This window comes from Falco rusticolus, chromosome 5 (genome assembly GCF_015220075.1).
Source record: "Falco rusticolus isolate bFalRus1 chromosome 5, bFalRus1.pri, whole genome shotgun sequence".
Lineage (NCBI taxonomy): Eukaryota > Metazoa > Chordata > Aves > Falconiformes > Falconidae > Falco > Falco rusticolus.
The window spans coordinates 46,909,921-46,928,941 of record NC_051191.1 but is presented as its reverse complement, the minus strand read 5'-3'; the positions used below and the strand labels follow the sequence as shown (position 1 = coordinate 46,928,941).

The following is a 19,021-nucleotide window of genomic DNA, read 5'->3' as shown; positions in this document are numbered from 1 at the left end:
CTAGATGTGGTGGGTATTTCTGGCATTCCTCAGCCCCTTCAGGGGAAATATCAAGCACTTAAAGCTCTTCTATTCTCCTGCAGTAGTAGGAGTGAGCTAAACCCACCGCTCAGAGAGAGATTTGGTCCTGGTTCAGTCTGGTTTCAGTGAGTTTTGCACCCAGCCCTATTGAGGTTGGAGCTTTTTATGTTTCAGACAATGCTTTCACATAATTTTTTCCTAATGAAAAATTTAATGGCAGCAGCAACACCATGGTGAGGCAAGCATATTAAACTTACAAAGGCTGTTATGAAAAATACAGCAGCAAGCTCACACGCAATTAAAATGAGAATGTAGTTGGCTATACTTTTTAACAAAAGCTGCAGAGATGTACTGTAAAAGTTGGTCATTTCTACAAGGGCTGTGCACCGACCTCCATGGACCCTGTCCTTCCTGGCTCCTCCCCTATGAGCTGCCAAGGGCAACCTTGGGCACCAAACTGAAGCTTTTTGGTCTTGCACCTTGGGTGGAGGCCCAAGACGATACTAGGTGGTGTTAAATGGATGCTCTGGGTGGCAAGTTTACGACACAGTAAGTGTTTGTGATGTGCTGCAATGGGAACGTGCTGAGCAATGCAGAGGCATAAAGTGCAGCCCATCACTACGCCCCAAGCACAGAAATGAGGCTCCAGAGCTCCAATGTGAGTATGTCATACCAACTTTGAAAGAAATGCATGAAAATAGGATCAAGTGCTCCCATACTATGGCAATGGCAGGAAGAAAAGGACTGCAGGACTGATCACACAACATTGGTAGCTGCAGCTACTGCTCCCTCGTGGGCTGCTGCACTGTTAGTTTTAGACCCCGTTTTTCTCCTTCTACCCAGTCTGCACCTCACTGTAGTGCAGGCAGAAGAACACTCACCTCCAGGAAGGTGAGAAGAGCAGCTGAGCAGCAGATAAAGCAACTACAGACACAGCTGGATGTAACGTTGCGGTGGATACACGGGTGGCAGAGCATGAGACTGTCAGCGTGAGGCTTCAGGACAGTGTCTGTCTCATGCCATGGCCACCCCACAGGGGAAGCTGGGGATTTCCAGGCCAAGGGAGCTCCAGTGAGAGAAGGGCTGGCTGGGCATCGCTAACCTGGGACCAAGAGAGACCTTCCACAAGCTTGATCTTTTAGCTTTCTTTTCAATTTGTAAGCAGCATCGTTAAAATGCCCGTTTACCACCCTGTACTGCATAGCAGTATTTTGCACATGATTTCCACGCACATTTGAATTAACAGCCACCCGTCCCAGCATTGCATGTGCTGATCGGGATTGAAACCCACTGGTCTCCAGTAGAGCTGCATTTCACTGCCCTGGATTGGTGATACTGTTGTGGTTTCTTCAGCTGCCAGTTAACCTTTGGAAATGACAAATATTTACCCTCAAAAACCTACAGTTGAAAAGCAGAAATAAACTTGGCAATTATAAAACCCAATTTATTGTCTGCAATTATACTGTAGCTGCGGCTTAAAAATTCATAAAGGATGTAAAGAAAAGGACTGATAGGTAAGGCGGGGGGAAAAGAGTCATCAGATTGCTGCTTTAAATGGCAGAACGTCTCATTTTATCGGGTACACACCTACTCCTGAGCAAATATTATATACACTCTTTACCTACGAGAATCTTTAAAGTATCCTTAAAGATTATGGCTTAACAACTCCTTTATTTACTTTGACCTTGGTATTTTTAAATATTCAGTGCTACCCCATGGTTGAGCAATAACGGTGCCTTGAGCCAGAAGCAACCAGGCAATGCCATGGCCTTCCCAGAGAGAATAACAGGGCACCACGCATGTCCCTTGTTATTGCAGACCATGGCACGGTACTTGGAAACGTGCCAGGCATAGGCTGTAATCAGTCTTATATAATTTAATTTAACAGTCATTAATCATTTGCTACAGCCTCGCAAGCTGCTGGGCTGCCCCGTGAGATGCCGAGTCCCAGGGTGACTAGAAGGGAAATGGTGAAGGGGTCTTAGGGAGGAGACCATTTGTGAGGGTTTGAAAAGCCCCGAGGGAAATAATCTGTGTGTTTGTACCAATAAGGTCTCTGAAAGGAAAGCATTCAGATAATCCCTACATTTTTGTGGAACCCAGTTTCTGCCGGGGAAAGTTATTTCCCTGAGATAAAGTACTTCATGCTCTGTAATTCATAAACACAAGAAAAAACAAAAAAGCAACAAAGTAGATGTACTTAATACAGAAGGTAAGGGCAGACTTTTTCTCACTCAAGAGTATCTTACAGTTCTTGTCAAATATATGTTACCTTTGGCCTTTAAATATCAGAGTTCATGAATACATACTGGTCCATAAAGAGGCTGGATTGTTGCATTAAAGAATAATGGAAACAGGTTTATAGTCTTTATGTCAGGTACACTTGTGGGGGGTAAAAAATGTGAGAAGTGGAATGCCACGGGCCAGTGATTTAGAAATGAATGCAGAAAGCAGAGAATACTGAGCACCAGCATACATCAACAAAAATACCCATTAATCATTTCATCTCCACAGCTTCCTCCTGCCCAGAAGGGCTGAGAAAAACTTTTTAATCAACTCTCCTGGTATTTGGATACCATATAGCTAATGATGTGATGTAATGCCTGACTTCATTAGTGCTGGTCTCACTTGCACACAGGCACACGCACACTGTTGGCAGATCTCCCTTTGAGCTGTGGCTGTTTTGCAGTGATACATCCCGAGACCTCTGTTTCCATCTGGTTTTGCAAGGAAGGAGGCTCCATGCTGGCCAGCCCAGGAGGTGCCATTTGACTTCCTCTTGGACCCTCCAGACAGCCACAGATTTGGACTGGGCATTTTGGCACTAGGAAAACTCTTTGATGGGTCCTTTGTGAAACTCCGTCTCCTCCATGGGCTGCGTGAGACGCCACAGGAGTGGGCAGCCACTCCTACCACCTCCAAGGTGAAGGTGGTAGGTTTTTAGGTTTAGCAATTTAAAAAATTGCTTTTTAGATGTCCAGAAGATGACAGCCAAATCAGTGGCAAAGCTTGACTTCGCTTCAATGACCTCAGAGAAGTGCATGCTCCGCCCTGATGCGAGCTGGCACATAAAGAGCATCAGGAAATACAATCCCAGCAAAGAAAGGTAGCACAACTCCAGTAAAAGCATATTTCAAACCTTGAAGGTCCCATACAGAATTTATTTCAGTCTTTTATCCTGTGTTATCTACCAGGAGTCAATGAATCCAGTTGTGGGTTTTTTTAATCAGCAAGGCTGAATCCATGAGTTAGAAAAAAAAACCCCAACCCTCAAGACCCTGCTTTGGGTCTATATACAAGATTTGAATCTGGTTCTTTACTAATGAGACTCCAAACCAAAAGCCCATTGCCTAAGTTCTGGCAATAATTACAGAAGGAAACTATCTCGTATTTCAGAGGAGGAGACTTGGAGCTTCAATGTACACAAGTAGGTAAAGGAGTCTTAAAAAGTAATTACAATCCTTGTTTAAAAAAACAAATTTGTGTAAATACTACAGCAGTGAAGTAATTATTTACACAAGTAATGGAGAACTGTTTTCATAAACAGAATTAGGATTGTAAAACAGGTGGTTCAGCTGTTGCTGCTCCTCATTGCAATGAGTGAAAGGTGGAGAGGAGGAGCACTTCTGTGGCAGGCTGGGGGGGCTGCTGGGAGTCTCATGAGGGTGATGCACAGCATGGGAGTGGGGCAAAAGTGGTTGTTCTCCACCCAACCCCTCAGATAACAGTGACACTGCACACACGCTCCCAGCCTCGGGTGCAGCTCCCTACCCTAGAAGGGTTTATCTTCCTTTAAAAGCAGGTACTTCTCCTTTGGAGGAGAGGGATGTGCTCAGCGTCTCCTCAAATGACCCAAGCAGGGTGTCAGTCAGATTGTTTTCTCCCACCCGTGAAGGTCCTCCTCCAGATTTGGACCAGTGAAGAGAAATCTGGAGAAGCCAGCGGGTGGTTGTAAGTGCAGAGCACAGAGCATGCTTGCATCCTATATTTAGCTGACCAGTGTAATGCTGGGGATCCGGAGTCCCGCACAGTGAGTCACCATCCTCACAGTGGTCCCTGGGGAGTGTAGCTTTTGGATCACTGCTTTTGCTTGGGAAATATTTAATTTCACATGCGGCCAAGTCATTGCCTTTGGCCTGGCCTCCTCAGTGTCATGGCTTCTGGAATATCACTTAACTTGTGTCCTTACATCTCACTCCATATCCACCTGCTGCTGCTGCGAACACACACTGGTGGGCAATGTTATTTATCAGCTGCACCCCTGTTGGCTGAGGCACCCTGCTTCTGAGGTTGCAGCAATCACCAAACAAGGAGAACATGAAAACATGATGCAGCTTTTGCTCTCCAAAAATAGCAGGAGAAAGTCAATGAATCATCTCTTCCCCTGCCCCCAGGTTACAGGGATCCTTGGGATATATTTGTCAACAGCATCTTGCAGGCTTTTGCCCTGCAAACTGCACCGTTGCTTTTTCCAAACAGCATCAAAAAGGGAATTCAAGTTGCCCCCTGTCCTTCACTGAAGCAAGAAGATTACTCCAAGAAAAGGCAGGTAGATCTTACCTTTGACACCCTCCCACCTGAGAAGCATTCTACCAGCAAAAGGTTGCTGACTTACGTTTGCAGGCGTCTGGGGCAGAGAAAGGCTTCCTGAGGTCCCGGTAGAAGCCCGGCTTGCAGCGCTGGCAGTGCTGCCCTTCTGTGTTGTGCTGACAGTTGTCGCAGATGCCGCCGCTGCGATTGCCCGATGCCAGCCATGCATCCATGTCAAAATGGCAAGTGTCAGCATGCCCATTACACTTGCATGCTGAGATGAAGCCAAAGGGAACAGAAAGACTCATTAAAGCAGTGAAAGATGTTGATTTATAGAAAAGAGACACAAAAAACCAAACCGTTTGGGAATGGGAGACCTGACCTATGAACCTGTTATTCGTTCAAAATGCATTAAGTAACATCACATTTTCACCTACACTTCCCAATCTCTAGAGGTGACATTTAAAAAAAAAAGTGATTTCTTTAACTCTTTTATTTCCAGTACGAGTTTCCCAGTACAAGGACAGCAATGCAGACAGGCTAGTGCAGGGAGATCTCCCACATTCACTGGTCCTGCTGGGGCAGGATCCTTCCCTCCCTGCTTTAGAAATCAGCAGTGCCCTGTGCAGCAACTGCCACCTGGGTGCTGTCAGGATGTTCCTTGCATCTGATAGATGGAAAAGGCAGGTGGAGTGGAGGTGTGTGAGAGAGGGTGAGCATCCCCCTTTCCCTGTGCTGGCAGTGGAAGAAGTCTGGATGCCTACACACCTGAAGTCAGCGGCCAAGGGAAACCTGCTCCAACCCCTGCTCATCAAATGCTGCTGGTGGAAACAGGGATTCAGTATCATTCCTTTGGGGAACATCCATATTGCAGTGAGTGTGACCACAGCCTGCACAGGCAGGCTGATGCTAGCTTCAGTGTTGATAGCGTCACAGCCATGGCAGGATGGCACTCAGCATGCCTGCAATCCTTCCCAGGGCACCCTTCTGGCCAGACTGCTCCTATTACAGAAGCTGATTGCCTCAGGACCTCTGCAGCCCCCTGCAGCCTGTACTCACCCCGAGCACCCTCCCTGGCACCACAGAAGTAATCCTCAAACCTGCCCAGAGCCTGCGGCTCCTCCTGCCCCAGCGCCCAGGGTGTGAGCAGAGCCCAGGTCCAGCAGCAGAAGGCTATACCTCCCACAAACATCTTTGTCAGCGGTGCCCATGGAAGGAACAACACTGGCCCCCCATCACCTCCAAGGCACCCTGGGCAGGCAGGCTGCAGTCTACCCACAGCAGAAGACCATATCTCAAGGAGATGTGCTGGGGTCCCACGGGAAGGCCAAACCAACTGAGAACATGGTCCTGTGAGGATTTCTGAGTGAAGGGCTGTCCCTGCCATACAAACACGGGGCAGCTGTGGCTCTCCACTCACTGACCTGCTTCACAAGCACCTGCCCACCACCCTGGTACCTGCTGCCTCTTGGAAACACAGGAGAAAGACACACAAGGAGGGAGTGTTGTGCTCTGGCAGAGGCTCTGGAGACACTGTTCTCAGCTGGCTACTTACACTGACACTCTTTGGGGGCTCCGGTTTTGCCATCGGCAGGCTGCCAAGGCTGATCGTTGTACAGCGGGGCGCAGTGCTGGCAGTGGGACCCCGCTGTGTTGTGCTTGCACATGCATTTCCCATGGACCTAGCAGGGGAAAGAGAGCAAGAATCACCAACAGCAAAGGCCAAAGAGTGTCCAGGGCACAAGCAGTGCCCAGGTACAGGAGATCCCACACCAGCTAGATGCTATCACATAGACTAGAAAGAGGGCTAGCATGATGTCTGCCTTGATATCCAGTTTAGTCAAAGGCAAATATTCTGCAGTTACACTTTCAAGTACATTAGTATTTGTGGATCTGCACTTCATGTTATTGCATAGTCGTACCCTTTTTTCTTTTAGATCTTAAAGGATCTTTAGCAGAGAGTTTCTAGCTGCAGCATGAATTTCCAGGAGAGGTTAAAAAAAGCCAAGATTCAAAGCATCCTTGGGAAACACTGTGTAAAACTTTTCTCTTTTTCTCCCTCCCAAATATGAATACACTTTTGCAGTACTGCAAGAACAGCGCCCACAACCTCAGCACCCACTTCCGTGTGCATAGCCATCACCAACATAAATAAGTGCAAGAAAAAAATTTAGCTCCCTGAAACACAGGTATCTACTCATCTGAGGCAGAATTGGTGCCCCACAAAGGGTGAACCAAGGATAGCACAAGGACCATGAGTGACTATGCTCGGATGTGTTAATGACAGATAGATAATTTAACAGCTAGACAGCCTAGTGTAAGGGCGTAATTAGAGATGAAAAGCCAGCATAGCACACTTGGTGCCAGCTGCCCTGTCAGCCGCTGGCATTACTCACACTGTTGGCAAATGCAAAGAAAACAGGACATAGCCAGAGGGCAAGAGCAGCCCGGCAGCCCCTAGATGCAATGAAATCAAGCTCTGAAGCAGCACAGCTCTGCCGGCACGGCTGAAGGCCCTGCCTTTTCCCGTGGAGTGTGGCAGGCAGCTACCTACCATAGCTATTTCAGTGCCTGTGCTCGCAGCTTTACTCTGCTCGACATTTTACTTTTAAACACAGTTTTACTGAGAGCATTTCAGCTGCAAGTCTCTCTAGATGTCCAATGCGTGGCCAGGCTGGAGGCACGACTGGCATCCTGCGTTTGCTGAAACATGAGCTGAGCGGTGCCTTACCACCCCACTGCCCCTTCACTGGTCATGGGGAAAGCGATAGAGAAAGGAAGGGAATAAACTGAGCATGGTTTGGCTTCTTCTACTGCTCAGTAACAAGCCAGAGACCTCAGCCTGCTCTGCCAGTATGGCCCCATAACCATGCTACAGGTTGGCCATAAAACCAACGGAGCTGCACCAGTTGCCGGCTGCTGTTGGCATTGGGAGCAGCACAGGGCGGTCGGGGTGCCTGGTGATCCTGCCCAGGGCTGGGGCATGGCTTTAACTGCTACTGCAAAATGCTGCCTTCCACTCTGTTTAACTTGTGGTTCCACAAGTGTGGTGCTCCTAACTGTATGACTTGCTGCCAAAAACTGCTACAAAAAAGGTTCCTGCCAAAAAACCTGAGCAGTAAACAAAACAGAAGAGTACCTTGAACACATAGTAAACAGCTCCTGCCTGTTACGTAGGTGCACACCCACCACACTCACTTCTAGTTAATGATGATCTTCTGATTTACTTATTTTTAATTAATAGATTTCAGCTGCTAACTTATAGGAGTCAGATGTAACAGTACAGAAAAAAAGGTCCAAAGTGTCCTTAAAAGACTTTCAGCTGCAATGCAAAATCTTTCAAAAGCTTTTCAAGTGATCCTTTCCTGCCTTATTAAAATGCCTGCATCGTCAAAGCAGGAATAAGCAAAATATAGTACAGCAAGTGGACTACATAATCAATGGACAGATAGAGAGGGAGTCAGACAGAATGTGCAAGCATTTAAGCTAAAGCACAAATACTAAGGTAAAATTGCTTTTGGTCCTGTTTGTCCTCATTACAGATATCAGTTGGTCTCACCACATATATTAGGTGGTCTGTCTGTCTTATCATATTGATATATGCTGAAATGTGTGCTAATGTTTAAAAGAATGAGAAGCAAATATAGAAAGAAACAAAAAAAATTTGCAGAGGGAATGTTTAGATCTCAAAGTATATCTTGTGTTTTCATATTTTCATTTTTGCTACCACCCACAAAATATTCTTCAAACTCTCAGATGCCTCACTTCCCTGAATTATCACTCTTTAATAAAATTTCTCTCTTTCATATATTTTTTAGATAAAGTCCACACAAACCAATGTTACAGAGCTACTTCACACACATTTAAAAGCATCTACCTGCTTAAAAACAGAAATTGGTTAAACCTATATTGGTCATGTGGTCATCTTCAGGTGGTTTTGATGGAGCCCTAACTCTCTGATGACATTTTTTGGTAGGGGTTTATTGCAGGCCCTTTGGCCATTGTGGTTAATTCTAAACAAGTTGTAGTAGGCTGAACCATATCTGTGGCCAGAGAAATCTTTCAGCCTGTTCTTCACAGGACTGTCCCATCTGTTAGAACAGAGGGACCCACTAGACCTGCAACATGTGGGATCAGGAGGGGAAGGTGACCTGAGGGAGCCAGAGGGTGCCATGGTCAAAAGCAGGTGGTCTCTTGGTGATCATGGTGTTGAAGTAAGAAGGACATGGGAGAAGACTTGCAAGCAAGGGTATGCCTCAGACACGGGGACTCTTGGGATTACTGCAGAGATCTGTGCTCCCCCTGCCTGTGCCCACAGCCTGCAGCATCACCCCTCAAATTCAGCTCCCCCCTTGCCAAAGCTGCAAAAAGAATCAGTGGAGACTCAACCAATCAGCCAGCGACTGCTCAGCATTAATAATGTATGACTCTGAAACTCAGCAGCACCTAAGAAACCCTCAAAGGATTAAGCACCCCAAGACACCAGCAGAAAATGAGGCAAAACTCCCTGCTGAGGAGTATTCACAGTCCCAAGGCATAAGAGCCTGCATTTTCTGAAAGCCCAAGTATTGTATAATAGAGCATGTTGTGTTGCCAGAATAGGGGGAGGTGGGTGAAAATAAAACAGAAGAGGATGGGTATCCCAAGAACTTGACATGCAGCTATTAATTTGGCATGCAGAGCTAATAAGTAAACCACTAAATAGCTGTGTGCCAACTTATTAATATTAATCTGTATGTGAACTCTAAAGAGGTTTTATAAACTTAAACTGCTGTAGGAACAGCAGGCTTGTGGGCTCTCAGATACTGTGGCAAAGAGCGCTGCTAAAGAGCCAAATGTGGAAATGGTGCAAATCAAGCCATCTGGTGTTTAGATAGACCCTGAGGCAGAGCAGGGCATGATGCTCCTGGTATTGCTAGCTTGTAAAGGTACAATACACCTGGCGTGAAAGAAACAAACCATCTGGCTGAAAAAGTTAAAAAAATAACAGAATAGCATGATTCTGACTTCTGCATAAAGGTAAGCACAGGACCAGCACTGCAGCACAAAGTAGTAAGCTGCAATAAGGCTTTTACCGTTGGTCAGATTCCGCTGTCCATGCTGCTTCACCTTCCTCCAGAGCTCACACCACTCCTCCTCCACCCAACCCTCCCCCCCATCCTCAGTGCTATTTAACCACTTAGCAGGAACGAGCTACAGCTGCACATCGTCCATGCCAATCAACCTGCTGCCTTTGAGGCAAGGCCACAACTGCATGTTATCAATGCTGATCAGCCCACTGCCTTTGTTCCTCTACAGACCAGCACAGAGGTTCGTAAGTTTGGGCTCCCCAGCCGATTTGGTGGGTGCTGTTGCAGCTTGGGTCAGGAGGAACCACATGTTCCCAGTCCTTATTGTAAGGGCACTACTTTGCAGTTATCTTTCTTCCAGCAATTATCACAACCGCATGCTCCAGATCTTCACCAGATGCTCCCTCCCAAGCCCAGATCGCACTGTCGATCCTGTATCCCCTTCGCTCACCTTGGCATGGGCTGGGATGGCCGTCCAGTAGCCCAGCCTGCTATGAACGCCTTGCAAACCTGTGGGCCCTTGCTTGCTGCAGGGCTGGGGACTTGTATTCTCAGTGGGATTCACGTCTGCCTGAGCACCCACAGAGGCTCAGGACATGACAGCCCGTCTGGCCCTGCTTCTGCATCGAATGCAGCCACCCAGGCTCTGGTCTTCAGGAGCAAGCTTTGGAAAAGGCAGCAGGGTTCCCAATTCCCGCAGTGCCAAGCCTTTATAGTGGTGCTACTGAAATGGGCTGGACCTTGAGAAAACTCTGCCTCTGAGGGCCCCCAGGGTCTCACGGTGGCCCTGACTCCTCTCAGCCAGGCAGTGGGGTGCAGACCTACTAATGGACAAGCTAAATGGCCAGTCTCGACTGAGTGAGGGGATGCAAACAGGGTCTTTAATAACTTGTTTCTTAGTGCAACAGCTTAGTTAATACTTCCCCCCCCCCTTTTCCCAGAATTTTAATGAAAGTCAGACCCAAGTGCTTCAAAAACCTTGCATCAGGCTGATGTACTTACTCTCTTTCAATAGCATTATAATGATTACCCCCCTAAAACACCTCTGCTTTAAAAAATCTCTCCATCCTAGCTTTATCCCATTGAAGAAAATCTCTTATTTCTTCTACACAATTCCAGCATGACAGAAAAGATTTTTATGCATTGGAAGCAACAAAAGAAGGTGAATGTTAGCAAGCCCTTTCTTGCAGCCTATAGGCAGACAGGTACTTTTTGTCAAGAAATACTGTGGCAGGTGAAAAGAGGAGAAAAACAGGACAAGAAGAAGGGGTAATAGAAGGAAAAGAGAAGTGGCAGCAGGTGAAAAAAAGCCAACAGACTGTCTACACCAGGCAAAATTAATGCCTGTGAGAGCTGCAGGAGGGCCAGATGTGAAACAGTGGTGCCTTGTAAATTCCCCATCATGCTACAGAGCGGCTGGGAGCTGGGGCTGAGAAACCAGCCCAGCAGCTTTGCTGGGACCCAGGGTAGAGCAGGGAAATGATGAGCCTGGCCTCAGGGATTTCTCCAGCACCTCAGCACCTTTCCGAAGGCAGAATGTGATCCCCACACATCAACAAGGGAAAGAGGACATACTGTCCTCCCTTTTAATTCACCTCAACTTACATTTAACTGTAAGGTGTACCCACTTGGGTCATTCTGGAGCATCGCTAAGTACACAAACACAATTCCCAGTACGTCTCACCTCTTTAAGCATTCACATGGCTCTTGACTCATTTAAGCAGCAAAGCATTCTCATAGCATTTTTCATTTTGTCATGGGGTCTTTACATCCCAGTTCACTTTCACACTGTTTCCCTTCTTAGCTTGACAGCCCCATCACAACGTCAGTCATTAGAGGGCACAATGCAAACAGTGTTACAAAAGTTGACTTCTGCAAGATAAACGAGCGAGTGATTTCTCTATAGAAAGACAGTTGCTAGGGCATGCTTCCTTCCAGAGCCTTTTGTTGCTGAATTATAACCTTCCAGCACTTCCTTTCAGATTGCAAATACATAGGGCTTTTTCTTTAGTCGGTTTCTATAAAATACTCCCCCCTATTTATCATGTTCCAAAATGTTGGGCAGTGAGAAAGAAATGCTGCCCTGAGGGAAAAATACTTTCAGTCACCTGTTATGAACTGATTTATATAGAGTACAACACAAATGCACACTAGAAGAAAATCAATGTCCTGAAGACCTGATAACATAAATAAGCTAAATAGCTGGGAGGGGCAACTGCTTTTAATAAAATTTCTTTCTTGGAACTGCTATAATCGTGTTTTCTATATTTTTATTTTTTATTTTCACGGAAAATGAGCATGATATCAGCTGAAAGGAAAATCATGGCATTCATACTGAGTCTCTAACGATAACTTTTAAACTGTTGTGCTTGAGCCACTGTGCCAATTTTAGAACCAATGCCTACTGGCTGCTGTCAGCACGCGGGGAGGTATTCTTTCCCAAAGCACCAGACAACCAAATTTATGCATGAGAAAATTCTCATATCCTATCGCATTCTTGTGAAAGAATACAAAGCTTGTTGTCCAGGGTGTGGGGGCTGTCTGGTGGGGTTTTTTAAAATTCCTTGAACAATAGGCTTCTGTCAGTGTTGCTGGAGATGTTCAGCATCTTTTGATGTCAGTAGCACGATAATAGTTTATAACAGCCACTGGGTTGGCCACATGGGAAGAGGGAGGAACATTCACCCTGCCTGACTATACAGAAGTGCTTTAGTACGGTAGCTCAGTTTACTCAGGATCCCAACGATACTGTATCCCCTCACTCTTTCATAACTACAGAAGGAGCCCGGGGAGATCAGCTGGCTATCTTGGGTATATCAAAATGTGTGCCTAAAATTAGGTGAGGTGTATCTGGGGTTTGGTGCCTAATTGTTGGGCAGCTTCCAGAAATCAGGATCCTGAACTGGTTTGTTCAGCCTAGAAAATAAAGCACAGTTCCTGGAAAAGCCCTTGGCTTACACTGACACAGCACCTTGCACTACTGAAGAGGTGTATAAGTGTAATTGCAGCAGGAGCATTTCAGTATGGCAAGCAGCACCACACCAAACCACCTTGAGCACATGTCTGAAGCTCACTGAAGCTTCTTCATCTCTAAGTTCTTATTTCCCACTTTCTTTCTTCAGAGCAAAGATAGCTGTTGTACCACCCTATTAAAACTGTCATTGAGGGGAAAAACAGAACAAGAGGATGAACAGAACCAGACAGTTTCATTTGTTCTCACTCTGTTCAGCAGGTGAAAGATGTGCAGATAGGGCTGCACTAGCAGGAGTGCTGGAGAGGAAAGAAAGGACGGAGTGGGAAACATTAGATAGCTGATAATATTGGATTATCAATGAGATAATTAAGTCATCAGTTGATACTGGGATCTCATCTTATAGGAAAAAAGCAGGAAGCCCCAGCCAGGACACAGTCCTCTAAGACTGATAACTCCTGCCAACTGTGAACACCACGTAGCTGTTGCAGGATTCTGCAGTCAGGGAGGGCCAAGGAGTCTCCAAGATGGACAAACTCCTGCCCTTGAGACAGAACTGCATAGCCCAGGTGGAGTATCTCTGGGTTTGCTTTCCCCACTTGGGAGTCCTAAGTTGCAAGATCCCACTTATCTCCAGGGTGATCTTGTCTTTCACAACCCTGCCATAGTTGCAAGCAGGCCATGGGGATGCTTTAAGTGGTAAGCTAGAGGGTTGGTAAGGGGCCAAGCATGCGCTGCAATAGCTCCATGCAAAGAGATACTGGGAAGGGGCAAGAAGCTCCTATGTCACAGATCAGCCAAAAAATCAATCTTCCCACAGCTACTGAGGATCAGGAGGGATCTCTTGTGTAGGTGAATCCACGTCTCTACTTGCACTGGTAGCTCGCCATGTAACGCAGCTCACAAACTGATCCAACTGCTTTGCATGGTGTGGGGTGCACTTGTCCATGCACATTTCTTCCCACATGGGGCTGTTGTCGATGAGATTTGGGTAGTGACCCTTTGAATAAATTTGGGAGAAGCTGGGAGGAGAAGGAAGTGTGTCTGTATACCCTGACAGCTGTCTGTTGCACAGAAGTGTATAACAAGAGACAGTCAGGATGACACTACCCATGAGGAGCAGCCCTTGCTGTCATTGGAAGACAGGCAGGTCTTCTCTGTAGTCTTCGCCCTCCACTACAGGAGCCCCATCTGTATATTCAGAATTCACCTAAAGGCTGACATGGCATTTCTGATGCTCAAACGAACCCAGAGCTTTCCTATATAAATTCCTTTTCCTTTTAGGAGAAAGGGCAGGCAGGGGAATTGCCAGCAAGATTTGCTTTGTGATACCTACACAGCAACTGCCATGGAGAGGAGCATCACGGAGAGTTTTGCAGCTGGGCAGTGGTGAGGGCACAAAACCAAACCTCTTCTCTTGTCAGGCCCTGGTGATTGCTTTTTGCTGTTGCGACTAATGTGGAATATTTTTTCTCACAGTGAAAGTTTGGATTCTGTAAAGTCCACCTTTGCTTTCACTTGACTCAGAGGGACCACAAAGGAGGTTATCCCACCTCAGTGAATGGAGCTACAGCTGCTTCTTCTGGGCTGGAAGAGCCCCTCTTTGTCCACAAAGCCACCCTGTTTGCATCCCACCTGTACACCCCAAGGATGTCCTCTGTCAGTATTATCTCATGGCCAAGATGGACTTCTAGCCTCCTTTTAGCCACATTTACCTTACCTGTCAGCTTCTCAGAACATGATAGCTCAGCCCTCGAGAAAAAAATGCATCTGCTGGGAGGCATCCCATGGCAGCAAGCTGGGCCAATGTCAAAAGCTGAGTGGAGCATCCCAGCCCCCCAGGTCAGGTCCCTACATCAAACCCGCCCGAGCAGCAGCTACCAGCATCCCTGCATAGCTTTGTCAGATCCTCTCTGGGTAAGATGGCTGAAATGCTTCTGGTTGCTTTGCGAGACTTGCCCAAGACCTGGCAGCTATGCCCAGCACCGCCAGGACACCCCGGCTTACTGCCCAGAACAGCCCGAAAGAAAATCAACTATATTACATCTGAGTCTTCCACTGGCCAAGCAGGGACTCCACCAAAGCCTGCAGTTAGGATTTTGCCTGTGGGCTGAGACCAAGCAGGGAGTTAAACTTGCACATATGTTTTTTGGAAAAGTTTGGGTTTTTTTTTTAAAGGATCTTAAACTTGCTTAGATTTTGATGTTAACTCTCTAACTTAGGATATATTCTTCAGGAGTGCCCTGGTCTAAACAAGCATAAAGACAGAGCCAGATTTTATAATCATATTGTGAAATGGTAATGTGCTTCCCAGCTTTTGTCATCCTCAGTTTTACAGTGAAGTTTCTGCTAAATCCCCATGTATATACAATTACATAAAGACAAGACTGAAGTCCCCATCTCACACTTGAATGACTGCTGTTCTTCAGAATTACCTTTTACATGACTTTTTCAGGTGAAATGCACAAAAATGCTCCCTCTCTGAAACCCTACTTTCTTTTCAGAAGTTTCAGCTAAGCAGCCACAGACCCTGCCATCTTTCATCCCTTTTCACGGGACGTTTTGCTGACATCGTGGAAATAATCCTCTCTTCCCATCCTGAAGCAACACACTGGCAAACCCCATCCTGGTATGCACAGGTGGGGTGCCACTGCAGTCCCCAAATTGCAGCAGCCTTGCTCCAGGCAGAAGCCTGGCACAGATTGGGCTCAGTCCCAGCTGCCACAATCCTGTGATGGAAAAAGTGGTACTGGGAGAATAAACATCTTACTACTCCCTGACCCTCCCCGCAAACCATGGGGCTATGTCACCCCTACATCAGCACATCCCTTATGGAACATATGGAATAAGCTGTGAGGCACAGTAAAATGAGTCAGCCTTACTGCAGAAACATCACCTTTGGGACTCTTGCCACACACACATTTATAACCGTTTTCCAGCCCCCTCGGGGATGGCGCAGGGGCTTTTTGCTGTTTCTTGCTTTGGGTTTCAGCGCGATTTTGGCACTTGATTCCTTCTCACAGCACTGCCTGTTACCTGTGCACTATGGTTTTAGCTGTAGTGGAAGCATATTTGGCTGCAGGCTCTGTAACAACTCTCAGCGGTGCTCTAGGACATGCCCCCATGCAGTTGTATCCCACCAAAATAACCCTGAGCAAACAGCTCTTTTTCAAAGACTTTTGCTCAGGGAACATCTGCGGAAAGTGGAGCAGTGCTACTTGAAACAGACTTATCAATCATAGCGCTGCACACTTTCAAATGGGTGTATTTTCAAGAGATTGCAAGACTAGTTCTATTAGAAGGGAAACATACTGTCTGCTTCACATCTGAGACGGTAATTTAAGTGAAATGAGAGTTCCCTGAAGAGCTGGACAGATGCCAGACCTCTTTACCTCAAGTAACTGCCTTATGTTTTTTTTATGATCTTTCCCTTTCTAACATTATTCAGCGCAGTATGTTTGATTGCCCTGGCTTTCCCTACTGCTTGTCTGCCAGCAAAGCCAGGACTTTCAAGCCAGCCAAGATGGGCAGAAAGGACAAGATATGCTGGGGACAGCAAGGTGTCCAACGCATTGGCCGCTGTTGTGCCTATCACCTCCCCAGCAGGTTAAGCGGCTGTCACTTTGGGACACGGGAGGACTGGGGTTTAAGTCTTGGCGGATCACAAGGGATTTGAGCTCAGAGCTCTTGTGATGGAAGTCCCCTCAAAACCGAAGCACAGGGTTTTTATCTAGAGAAAGGTATTGCAAAGTACAATTGAAAGCCTGAAAATGAGAGCCAAAACCCAGCTCTCTGGCCCCTTGGTTCAGGACCCAACCCTGTGTCTGAGGACCCTCCAGAAGCAACGGCAATCACAAGATGCCTAGTACCTTTGGAGAAGGTTTCCTCCTTCTTTGTCATCAAAATGTCCTGCATTTATTATCTTTTAGGTATTGTTTTATTGCATTTGGGTAGTTAGCATTTGGGGGAAGAAGGGAGACAGCAATCTTAATGTTTTTTAAGGATTCACATTAAATAAATTAGCATGGAGCACCCTTGAAGTGTGAGAGTCCTGGTGGACCCCACACCAAAGCACAAGGAAAGCCCAGCGCTTTAGCTTGACATGGAGACCACCTCCTTTGTAAAGATCACTTGTGCTCACTGTGCTTGGAATTCAGGGCATCACGTGTCAAATACCACATTCTTGATCTATGCCATACTCTATACCATCCCTACCATTCTTAAAACTCTGCTTTCCTGCAGTGCAGATGATGTCGGGCACATGTACATACCACGTGGAAAACGCCAGCTGCCTTGACAGGCTTGAATCCAGCGACAGGGATGCAGTGGTCAGCGTGGCCATTGCAGAAGCAGCTGCCCTTCACGATGAAGTCGTAGACAGCGTAGTGCAGGGGTGGTAGGGGCTGTGGGATCTGGGGGTCTGGGCTGGGTGGGAGGCAGGGGCAGCCTTGCCGCTCCAACAGCCGCACCCGCAGGTTGGTGATCTTCAGCTGTGCCTGGGCTTCTGCGCTGTATGGGTCCTCCGCAGCATAAGGTGGTGACAGGGCTCGGTATATCACCTGGGCAGAGAAATGCAGCAAGGGAAGCAGAAAGGAGGATGTCAGCCAGCCCCATGGTGGCCTGGGGGGTGGGATGGCAATGGGAACATCCCCTGGGAACATGCACCAGTCTCTCATGGTGCTCTTCCCCTTCCTCAAGCAGCAGGAGCAGCAAATCTACTTCCACCCCCAGTGTGTGAAAGTGACAGCCCCCCTCCCCCCATGATCCCCTATGTCCCTAAGCAAAGTGCTGACCCTATGGGCATCAAGTGACATTTTGCTATTAACTTAAAGCAGAGGCTGGTGCCGCTGGTGCATGGTGTGGCCCAGCACAGGGACTGGCAGTCCTGGCAGGCGATGCTTAGGTGGGGCACTCTTCATTAACCTGCTGTCCCCCAGAATGGGTGCATTTTTTAGCAAATAAGCTCAGATTTCTAAATATTTGACATCCGTGAGTCCCAGGCTGCTTCGAAGCAGAAAAGTGATTAAGTATGGCAATTAGTGACAGCAAGCTGATAGTTGATGAAACCAAGATAAGAAAGAAAGAAAAATGGGGGGGTTCTGAAGTTTAAACGGATACTTATCAGTCAGTCTTTATTTTAACTTCAGTTTGATTGAATAAGTAAATATTGGCTCAAGCTGAAAATTGAGAGCACTAGATAAAAATAACCAATTTTCTTGAAGAGGTTCATTTTAAAGTTGTTGGTCTAACTGCCTACAGCGGGACATCAGGAACAGCATATACTTTATATAACTACCATTGGCATAAAATGACATATTTATGATGCATATTAGTTACTGGTACGTTCAACTTACAGTGAAGTTACTTTCTAAATAGTTAAATAGCTCTTCACTGGATAGCCACTGAAGGCTTGATGAACTACAATATTTACAAGCAACATTTGATCAGTCACTTGATGAGTGTTTGAGGGCGTGCTGCAGCCTAATGGCTGGATGCTCTGCTCCCAGCAGTGGCTTAAAACCTCCTCAAATCACCCTGCTGCCCCACTGATAATCACCCACACCACCTGAAACGCTGGCCAGCCTCCTACAGAGCCAGGATGTGTGCGGCAGTGAAGGGCGACCATCATTTTTTGTCAGGAGATGCTGTGGAGTGTGGGGCAGCAGGCAGTGTGTGAGCTGCTGGCATCGCTTAATGGGATCACAGCCTCTTCTCCTTAAATCCACTTCTCCTGAAGGATGTGGCTGTTATGCTTCAGCTGATGAAGGCTTCCCTTTTATTCCACCATGATTCACAGATCCTGGAAATAACGACCCCAGTGCTGCCAGCTTGCTTGCCCATGAGCTTTGCCTGTCAGCTGCTGCCCCTGCCAGCCCCACCACTGCTGGCACCACTCCTGGCCAGGACCTGGCTCCTCTCCAGAGCTGCCAGGATCCAGCTGGAGGAAGCTCTGTCCCAGCCTGGAAGAAGATTTAGAGCTCATTTTGGAGCTGAATGGCGGCAGTGTACTTTTGCACATCCTGTCAGCCTGCCAAATGCAGTTGCGACCAGCGGCCGGTGACAGCCAGGCTTGGGTGTGCTGGTGCTGGGTGCTGTGCACTGGCAAGCACATCGTGGCTGCAGCACCCTACCGCCATCCTGCAGACTCTCCTTCCCAAACAAATTTGAGTATCTTCTGCCAGAAAGACATAGATAAGGGAGAAGGTTAACTGGGAGAGGTGGTCAGAGGACAAGGCTGGTGAACAGTATGCCCCTTATGTAGAAGTGTTGAGTCTGATGAGGAATATTAATAGAGTAACACATTTCAAAAGTATTTTTTTCCCCCCTGTCTTTCAGGAACATACAGAGTTTTTCCTGCTTTCCTAAAATAAAAACATCAAGAAGATATGAACAGAAACCCAAGCAAACCCAACTATCAGGTCCTGCACCT

At 47.0% G+C, this 19,021-nt stretch overlaps 1 protein-coding gene across 5 annotated transcripts in view; it reads right to left on the bottom strand.

Moving 5' to 3' along the window:
* NTN4 (netrin 4) overlaps nt 1–19,021 on the bottom strand; it is a 51,083-nt gene that overhangs the window by 11,210 nt on the left and 20,852 nt on the right. For 4 of the 5 annotated variants that reach the window (XM_037389926.1, XM_037389924.1, XM_037389925.1 and 1 more), the window contains 3 exons: nt 16,863–17,150; nt 6,107–6,233; nt 4,637–4,825 (listed from right to left, as the gene is read on the bottom strand). In XM_037389926.1, the coding sequence (XP_037245823.1) occupies nt 4,637–4,825; nt 6,107–6,233; nt 16,863–17,150 (604 nt within the window). The remainder of the gene's footprint in view (nt 1–4,636; nt 4,826–6,106; nt 6,234–16,862; nt 17,151–19,021) is intronic. The other variant, XM_037389928.1, reaches the window with a different exon arrangement.